The 10,120-nt window shown below is 39.4% G+C and overlaps 1 protein-coding gene across 1 annotated transcript; it reads right to left on the minus strand.

The window, feature by feature from the left end:
• Positions 1-3,608: 3,608 nt before the first annotated feature.
• LOC128727721 (rab GDP dissociation inhibitor alpha) lies at positions 3,609-8,497 on the minus strand. The gene is made up of 3 exons (XM_053821659.1): positions 7,834-8,497; positions 6,316-6,791; positions 3,609-6,224 (listed from the first exon to the last, which is right to left on the minus strand). Exons 1-3 carry the CDS (start codon positions 8,225-8,227, stop codon positions 5,763-5,765), a joined length of 1,332 nt encoding a protein of 443 aa, XP_053677634.1. The 5' UTR covers positions 8,228-8,497; the 3' UTR covers positions 3,609-5,762.
• Positions 8,498-10,120: the final 1,623 nt, after the last annotated feature.

The raw sequence follows: 10,120 nt of genomic DNA on the forward strand, positions 1-10,120 counted from the left end.
TGGTTATTGTTCTACTACCACAATTTGTTTGTTTTGAAGAATAGTGTAAAAAATGTATCTTTGCCTTTCGAAGTCTAACGTTTTAGATTGTATACAGTAAAACTTTAGTGGTAAATTTACTAAAAATTCTAACACCAATTCCGGTTTTAGGATGCTGCTGGTTTGTTTTGAATGTGAAACCTTCCATCCACATGAACTGACGTTTGTCGTTACCAAAACGACATTCATTAAATTCAAACAATTGTAACTTTTACTTGGAAATTTACCATTTGTTAAATATCCTGTAGCACTTACTATAATTCCAAAATCTACCTAAATGAGAAAATTTATTTATTATACACAATGCTTAAAATCTATACAAAGTACAGCATCAGTTACTTATTTTAGAGCTGAATGACGGACCAATTGAAATGCGATCGAAACGATGTTTTGTTACAGCGGCACAACAATAAAAGTAAATTTTGCCCCGAATAAACCGCGGTCATAAATGTTTTCATAGAAATACGTAAGAAATAGTCTCAAATCATACTGAATATAGTTTGTTCAGACATAATTTATGTTTTAAAGTTTTATCTGTTTTATCTGTTTATGTTAAGTTTTATCTGTGCACGTTGTTTTATCATTTTTTTCAAGAATTACTGGGTAATCAATATATGAAGTCATATTAAAAGTGATTAACTTAGAGTAAAATATCAATCTTGCTACTCATAAAGTACTTAAATAGTTTCAAAATCGTTTCTTAGTTATTAGTTATTTTTAAAATGTAATATTTAATGCGATTTTATATTTTTTTTTATTTTTTTCTTAATTTAGTATTTTTATAATTTTGTAACACAAAATTGTTAAAAAAACAAAAAAATAGAAAAAGGCATTGCTTCTCAAATAGTTAAATTCCAAACTCATCATCTAAACTATTTTTTGATCTTAATACACAGGTTCATTAACAAGTTAGCCTATATCTTTGATAATGTGTTGGTCCACTTCGATGAAAAAATGCTATCAATTCATCCAAAAACAATGTAAGAGATATCCAAATTAACAACACATAGCCAACAACAATAAAAAATTGTTACAACGTAACAAATAGCCGACAACATCAAAATTGATAAAAAAATTATTATTTTCAGTACAATTCACTGGCTTTACTCAAATACAAATAAAAACAAATTAATCGAAATCACCAATTTTATCTGAGTAATATGAAAAATTGAATCTAAATTTAATCTTTCACTAGAACTGCAATAACAGCTGTTATTTGTACTTATACACACATCAACTAACAAGTATTTGTTTTAGCTTTAGCACACAAAAACAATTCTGTGTTTCCTAATTTGACTCTAAACGAATTCGAGCTTTATTGTTGGAATAAAGAATTCAAAACCCAAAGCACACAGAAAAGTGCTAAACATATTCAATTTCCTAGATGATTTTCGTGAATAGCCAGTCCTGTCAACCCTAAAACAATATTGGCGTGTCTATATTGCTTATTCTCTCAAATAAAAAATTGGAACAGAAGATTGTAACATTATATCTCCTGCATCTGCATTTGCTAATACTTTGTGTACTATAACTGGACTTTCATAACAGGTGTATAGCTCTAAAAACAGATTGTACGAGCCTGGACAGTAACACTTAATTATTTCAAGGTCTATGATTTGCTCGCAATTTATTTTGAAAAATTTTTTGATACCAATAGAAGACATTTTTGCAATTCAAGGTGTCAACTGGTTATGCCACAAAACTAAGGCGGTTTTCTTCAAAATAGATGATATTATGTGCAAATCTATAAGGCGCTTCGAAGATATGGTCAGTCAGTTTTAGTCTCTACACATTCAGATCTGTATTTTATTACAGTTATTTTTTCCGAGGTATGTTTACCTGTACTTGATCAATATTATTTGTGTGATTTTTTAGTGATTTAAAGATTCACAAAGTTTACCTTATTGATGGGAAAGGTGAAAAAATAGCCCCTTTTAGTACATGACAATATGTAATACAAGATACCGCGTATTTTCAAAGATTTGTTTAATTATCATGGTAAATTTGTAGCAATGAAAATCTTAGAAACATTTCAAGATAACAATAGGCTCATTGAGATATGGTACCTAATCTAGACCCTTAATATAACATAATTTGTATTTAGGAATATCTCATGTTAGCTACCGACTAGGCGCCTCCACCCCAAATCTAGTAATGAAAAAAAGCTTGTGGAAAGCGCGCCTGGATCTGGCAGGATGGGAAACCTTCAAACATGAATAGTTTAATACCTAAAGTTTATCTGGAAATACGACTATTCTATCCTATTTTATCTGGAAACACAACTTTTTAAACATTTTTTATAATTCATTACCAAAGTTGAAAAAGCTATTTTTCTCAATTTTTTGACATATTTTGCTATAAAACTCATATTTAGATTCATCATAAACATATTTTAGCCTAATCATAAGAAATAATACATAAAATCCATTAAAATGTGACATGTAACATACTTGTATGACAAAAACTAATGATGTTATCGGTAGCAAAAAATGTAACCAGATTTTTTACAAACCTACATTTTTGGAATTCTCCTAATGAACATGTTTTCTGTCGAATAGTTTATAAATCGCAACAATCGGAGATGGTCGATTTTTTGCCTTTTTGACCGCGCCCGCCCTTCACGTGATAGGATGGTAGATGGAAATGTCTCCAATGCGGTGAAAGACTTAACCGTTTATCGCGAGGTTGCAAAAAATTTAAAGAATGCGGAATAGGCGATGCATTAGGAAAGATTCAAAATGCAAGAAACCTTGTCTACTAATCATATTTTCGTGACATTGTGCTGTGAAATTTTCGAAAGGAAAGTTCGATCTTCTCACGATTTCTCACAAAGTGAAAAATGTGCAAACTGAGAAGAAAAAGGATTAGAAAAGCTTACGTAAACGAGAAACTTACAAAAAAGAGGTAGAATGGAGACTGATTAACTTTCACCATTTCACGAGAAATGATCTGGAATGAGCTTTTTTTCTATTATAAAGCTTTGTCACCAATCTTATTCCCTTTTGTGTGCATTTATTACTTACATGAGAATTGTTTGATTTTTCTTTCACCGTGAAGCTTCTCTTCAGAGTTAACAAATTCAAATCTACATGGGGTGATAAATCTCTACTCTACCTGTCGCGATGGCTGAAGCTGGAGCTAAACAAAACATTTTTAGTTCACGTACTCACATACGCCTCTAAGAAGTGGGCTTTGTCCAAAGGGTAAATGTCACACGCCCGGCACATCTTGTTATCGTTGTGCGCCCATTATGAAGCAATTTTATCCATTTACTCTTTTCGATATCACAAACCACTCATGGCTTATCTGTTATGTTGCGCATATAGTATGCGCAATCCACGCAAATCATTTCACTCATGCTGCACATATCACGTTGTACCACCATTACATCCCAAAAATCTGCATCGTCAAGTCGAACAGTGGATGCATGTGGATGGAGAAGCAGTCGGTCTAGCTTGTACTATCAATATGTGATACTAGTCTTATCTTACATGAACGACATCAGGCAGCGTAAATAAGTAACCCACTGTACGAGAAATCCCGAATAAAATTGCATTCCCGTATATTGATACACTGTTTATTTCTCCATAGTTTTATTTCTTAATTTTGCCAAAAAACCAAACCTCATTAGCACAACTGGCATCGAGCACCTTTGCAAACGATATCAATAAACAAAATAACATACGCCGCACGTGATCGCAACTCAATTATGAGAATATACGAAATCAATGCGGAAAGTCTTTACACATGCGAAGCAAACGATTTACACGTTACTATGCAAACGATATATTAATGGTGGCCTTATAGCAAGAAAAAAATACTATATTGGAATTATAGAACTTCCGACTCTACTATAAGTCCTTGGGAATTTCGAGTGTATAGATAATTTAAGAGCGAGATAGAGATAATTTCCTTACAGCACCAGCACAGCAGTTAGGAGCGGACAATTCATAATGAGCATATTCGCGAACTATCACACGATATAACAAACAAAGAGATAAAATGGCAGTTAAAGAGGGAAAGAATTCAATCCATCAATGATACGTAATTTATTTCTATACCGCCAAATGTTCACCTTGCCGTGCAGTATAAGCATTACGGAAATTCTGTATTCACTCTATAGGTATGACCGGTCGGTTTATTTAGCCAAAAATTTGTCTTCACCGTTAAGGTTGTGTGCAGCTTTCGGGATCTTTGTTACGACGGGTGGACCGATCCTGGTTAAGTCCAACGATGTTTGTCCGCTACAACTATATCCGAGCTCTCCTGCTTGCTGCCTAAACAGTTACGACCACCCGGACGATCCAAGACGCCAAAACTAGATATTGTTTGCAAAACGCTAGATAACACCTTCTTATAAAAGCTTTCATTGTTCACATTGTGGTTTGAGCGCACAGGTGTTTGCATGAGTGACGCGTAAGATTGATGTGGCCATACAGCTTCGTCCTAATAACATCTATTGTTTGCTACTCGTTGTTACACACATCCGCACCTTAATACGTTTAGCAACAGTTTGGAATATTTGTTCATCTCAATCTCAAATCTGATCAACACAATGAAAACGATTTTGGGGTTTCCATTCATTTGCAATGCATTTTTGTCTTCGTGATTGACTCTTAAGCAACTATCTTACGACTTTGATCAACTATATAGCGCTGAGTACAAGTTTCCTTTCTTTATACCGTTTTTTTTTTTCGAGAAGCTTTCGATGGAAAAACAAAAGCGTGTGAGTTTTTCGTTTCAGACATCCACACATCCTAAGGATTGCTCAAAGCAGCATTTATGACTAATAGACAATCTCTTCAAACGCTTAAACCATCGTAAAGGTGGAGACGATCCATACAATCTTACTGTTTTACACGATAGAGATGGAACTAAGAAATAAAGATTAGACGGAAAGGCGGGCGCGCATCCGCAAGTCAATATTTGTTCTCAATTACTCCTCCGCACCCTGGCATACTATTGTTCATGTGGATTCGATGTGCTCGTTACGTGTATTTCTTTTCTTTCTAGCCTGTGTTTCTGTACCCAAAAGCAAACGAGTGCGTTGGCGGAAACCCGCGAATGACAAGATTTGTTTGTTTTTCATACTTTTTGGCTGATTTGTTATTGATTATTCTTCATTCATTATAAGAGATATTGTATAATAGCGTATTATTCATGCTTCCGAACAAGTCTACTAGAATGTGGCCATCTCCACGAATGTCGACACGCAGACGCGATCTCTCGCAAGGATAAATCATTTCATTGCGAATCCCATATACCATACAAATTGCCATATGCGAACACGGTTCACGTAGAAATTTTTTGGAGGGAGAGGGGGGATACAGGGAAACACATTTAGAGTCATTTTGAGGAACGCAAACGAGTTAAGGTAAATGATTTTCCGCGTCTCCGCATACATCCAACACGGAATTGTCGCGCTGCGCTCTCCCGCGCTGCTGCAAGCAGCTTCAGCGAATAGTTCATGATGGTTCGAAGCATAGTTTAACAAAAAAAAAAGATTATAAAAAGCTCTAATGGAATAATGATTGATAACTGATGACACGATGTTTGCTCCATCAGCGTGCGCCCTTCTTTCATTATTTAACTTCGGATTGGAACCGAATTATCTCCAGAGTAGTCGCAATTTCTATCTGCCCTTTTCCTTTACTCTCCCTTCCTATTTCTGTTCACACTGCTTCTCACTGATGCATTGCAGACTGCATTTTGCAAAGGCAGCTTTACTGCTCCTCATCGCCAAGCTCCTGCTTGATTTTGGAAAAGTCAAAGTCCTCTCCAGTGCCACGCTTGAAGATGTCCAACACATCCAAGCAGGTCGTCTCGAAGTGTGTTGTAGCGTCGTACGACTGCGAGATGAACACCTGCGATTGCAGACCATCGTCGGTCGGTTCGTAGTAGTCCGTGATGGACGTGAACTTTTGTGCGATCGATCCCAGCAGATCGAGACCGGGCTTGATCTCCGCCTCCGGATTAGCGGTCTCGACCGTGGTGGACACCATGGCGATGAACCAGCCCTTGGCCGACACCTGGTGCGTCGAGCTGATGAGCGATACGTAAATGTCCGACTTGCGGTCGACCTGCATCTGTGGAATGATGATCTGCGTCGAAAGCGCATCCTTCGTGTTCGGGATCGGATGATCCAGCAAGCAAATGCACCGGATTACTTTTCCCGTGATGCGTACCTACCGGAGGAAGGAAAGGAACATTAGCAAAGGATCCTGCAACCAATTTCGACGACCTACGACATCATTAGCTCGTGAGCCGGATACCAACCTTGCTCGGTACATAGGTGGGGTCACAGTAGACCTGTTTGCATTTGGCGACCTCCTCGCCGGAACGAACCCCGACGACCTTACCGTTGGCGTCGTATACGATCTCATCGATCGGCTTGTCCAGCATGTACGTGCCGCCGTATATAGCCGAAAGCCGGGCAAAGCCCTGCGGCAGCTCTCCCAGTCCATACATTGGGTAGAGATACGGCGACTTGCCGTAACGGGCCAACGAATCCGAGTACAGCTTGATGCGATTGATCGTTTTGATGGCTGGTTCGGTCAGATACGAATCATCCCGGTACAACGCGAGAGCGTGACCGGTGAAATCTTGGGTGCTCTTCTCTAGCCCAAACTTCTCGTACAGTGCCTGCATGTCCTTGCTCGCCGGATCGAAATCTTTCCACGTCTTCGGATCGTCGGCGACAAAGTCCTGCACATAGATGAGGAAGTTGCGGAAGCGCCGCTTCTCGAACAGTCCTGCAAGAAGTGAGCAAACGTCAGCATATCAAAATCACTGCAATGCGAAACAAGTCTACCAATAATGGACGGTACACGGAAACATTTAGTGGCATAAGTACATTAGTCACTTAGTGCGAATACTTTTCCTGCCATGCAAGCAACTCTTTTGCAAAAACATTTGGGCTGTTGCAAAAACAGAGACCCATATTGGGATGTTCGAACAATTGGAGCCTTTCTATCGATATCCGTTACATTTTGGCGAAGGGAGTAATTTCGCTATATGTGCCTCTCTGTTGGGTTTCTCCAAACGCACGTCAATCGTTGTACGCCATACAAACGCAACCATAGATTGATGTTTTGTAGACGCAAAATATCGCCTAGCTCTGACGAGGAGGCATGCCCCCTTTTTGCCCTATTCATCATCACCTCGTCAACGTCCATGCACCATAGTAGCTAAAAACAAGAGAGTGAGAGTGACTGCCTGCTGCAATTCGATTCTAGCAGGAAATCCGTATGTACGACGACGATGGCCAACGTGTCATTTTCCTTCCAATCTTTTTAGTTTGCTTTTTGGTTCTCTTCTACCAGCAGCGTTTCCACGCCACACTCCATTACGTGTTTTCATGCGTTTGCTTTCGCACATTTCTCATTCGCCCGTGTTTCTTGTTCATCATTACCGTGCAATTGGAAAATGGATAATATAATTCCGAAAGAGCAAAGGAGCGAAACATTGCAATCGAGTTATATGGTCATAGAGAAAGAGAGAAAGATGAAGCGAGAGAGAAATAGCGATTTGTTTAAAAGCGAGAGAGAGAACAAAGCCATCCCTCGCACGAGAAAGAGAGAGAGAGAGAGAGAGAGCGAGTGCGAGAGAGAGTGAGAAGGAGTGGAAGAAAAAGAATGAGCCATCCGTCACCGACACAACCGAGAAGCAATTGGAAAGTACCGAAATTCGCTGAAGCCTCCTATTTTATGAACCTTACCGTGGCCGAGGGCAAGTGATGAACCGTGCAACCATTCTCCGAACTTATTACATTGCATTGTAATGAATGATACCTACCCATCAAATCCGACGCCAGAGCTTCCTTTTGGTCGACCGGAACTTTGGAGATTTTTCCACCCTTGTATACGTAGCTACCTTCGACCGACTTGAATTCCAAGTAGCGGGTCACACCCGTGTGTATGAGCAGTTTCACTAGCAACCCGTTGGCCATAAGGAATTTGGGGATCAGATCCACGTTCCAATCTCGACCGCGGCCATACTTTCCTTCCGGCAGCTCGACGGCAAATCGCGAGAACAGATCCTCGAGGGGCGTAATCGAGGCGGACTCGCCGCCGTAATACTTATTGCGGTCGATATGCAGCACTTTCTTGCCAGACACGGACAACATTCCACTCAGGATGCACTCCTTCAGACCCGTGCCGAGCACGATCGCGTCGTATTCCTCATCCATGATGACGATGCGTTATGCGATAGTTCTGCCTGTATATCAAAATTCAACTTCTCACGAGAGGCTGCGGCAGCGCACACACCGATTCCGTCGCGATGGGGGAGTGTCGAGTCGCGTTACTGGAAAGTTCTCGATAAACTTGCGATGATGCGACTACTTTAGCGGTTACACCTGCACCAGATGCACAATCTTTCCAGTATGCACAGCTCTTGCAGCGAAAAATTCGGCTGTTCCGGGCAAAGAAAATAGAGGCTGCAAAAATCGACCACTACGCTACGGTGGAAAAAAACACGGTGACAAGAGCACCAAGATGAAGAGGAAGTCAAAAACCTTATCGCCAACCTCGTGGAAGGTTGCTCCAGTACGAACGTCTGTCAACCATGTTGAGTAGACTGTGACAGTTTTGGCATAGCATCGTTTTCAAGAAATAGAACTACACTCACATGCATCACAGTAATCTTTAGTGTCGTTTCAAGTTTGTAACCTTCGATGAATTTTTAAATAGTTCATTAAAACTATATCGAACATATCGCATTGATAACGTAGCAGTTTATCATGTTAAATTGTAGTGAAAGCTAGATGCAAGGGTTTTGGTGTTTAAGGCACCTATGCCGTTACGTTTGCGAAATTGCCCGTTATTCCCACTAATCGGGACTTAAAAATGTCAATGATTTTCACTGTTCAAGTATATAACAATAGCTTTATTGTAAAACTTTGTTAATCAATCAATTGCATGTATTCGAACAATTTTGAACGAAACGAAACAAGAACTTCTCATCCTGGTTTTGGCGAATTGCGTTCTGGCTCTTCTCAAAAGTAGATACTTACAATCTTTGATAGAATTGCTTTTTTGTTTTTAGATCACACAAACAGTAGGTAGATTCGAAATAATTTTAAATTACACAGTTTTTCCACCTTTTACAACAAAGTAGATTGCCCATCGATTAGAAGTATACTTAACGAAGAAATAATCAATTGTCAAAACTGCTCGTATCGTCAGCTCGAATTTTTGACGAACAACAACGTCGGTTTAGCAAACCACAGACATAAAATTAGATATATCTGTCCAAATAATCGTTTTTTGCATATTAAGAGGTATTGAAGAATCGCACTTTTTATGATTGACTTTTTGTGTTGTTTCAGAACAATAAACATCCTAACTATTTCATACGCGAATGCTTTTGTTTGAATGTTCCAAACGAGCTATTCAGAAGTAGCATCGTTCGGCGAGCGGGCAGACTATAGTCGCTTCTTGTGAGTATTATTTGGTCGTTGATCTTTTTGGTTGATTGCTCTGAAAGAGTGCAAGAATGGCGAGCAGGCTCGAGCGAAAAGGAAACAGCAATAGCGTCAGTGCTCTCCTTACTCTTTCTTCCGGTGTGTTTAGAGTGAGATTGCCCACTTGCTCGTGCTTGGTGTGCTGCGTACTCTTCATATGTATTTACACTTTCGAGACGCACGGGTGAAGTTTAGTTTTGTCGTGCCGAAGAGTTGAGTTTTCACGTTTTCTGTGAATTTGACTAAGTTACAGTGCTAGTTTTTGCGAATTTGCCGTGTTTTTAGACGACACATTTTACCCGTGTATAAGTTCCCATTTCCTATAAGTTCGCAGCGTAAATTCCTTTGTGACTGCTTCGGATTCGTCGAGCGCGAGTGTGGTGGTCATTTTAACCGTTATGTCTGCAGAGCAAAGCTAGCATATAATAGTGCCGAAGAAAGTAAGCAATTCCACGGATAGCAGCCTGTTGCTCTCTGTTATTTTAATTACCGTAAGCACACGAGGAGAGTGAATTATTTTATTATGATTGTGTGTAAAGTGCATACATTTGTTGATCCTTCGTTACGCTAGTGCAACATACTTGAAGCCCCGATGGCCACCCACTGGTCACTTCCACT

Source organism: Anopheles nili, chromosome 3, assembly GCF_943737925.1.
Source record: "Anopheles nili chromosome 3, idAnoNiliSN_F5_01, whole genome shotgun sequence".
NCBI lineage: Eukaryota > Metazoa > Arthropoda > Insecta > Diptera > Culicidae > Anopheles > Anopheles nili.

Excerpts from the sequence above, each read along its gene's own strand:
- LOC128727721 (XM_053821659.1), bottom strand. The coding sequence starts at position 8,227 with ATGGATGAGGAATACGACGCGATCGTGCTCGGCACGGGTCTGAAGGAG. Across the intron at positions 6,792-7,833 it reads TCTGGCGTCGGATTTGATGG|GACTGTTCGAGAAGCGGCGC; the intron begins GTAGGTATCATT and ends CACTTCTTGCAG. Across the intron at positions 6,225-6,315 it reads CCACCTATGTACCGAGCAAG|GTACGCATCACGGGAAAAGT; the intron begins GTTGGTATCCGG and ends TTCCTCCGGTAG.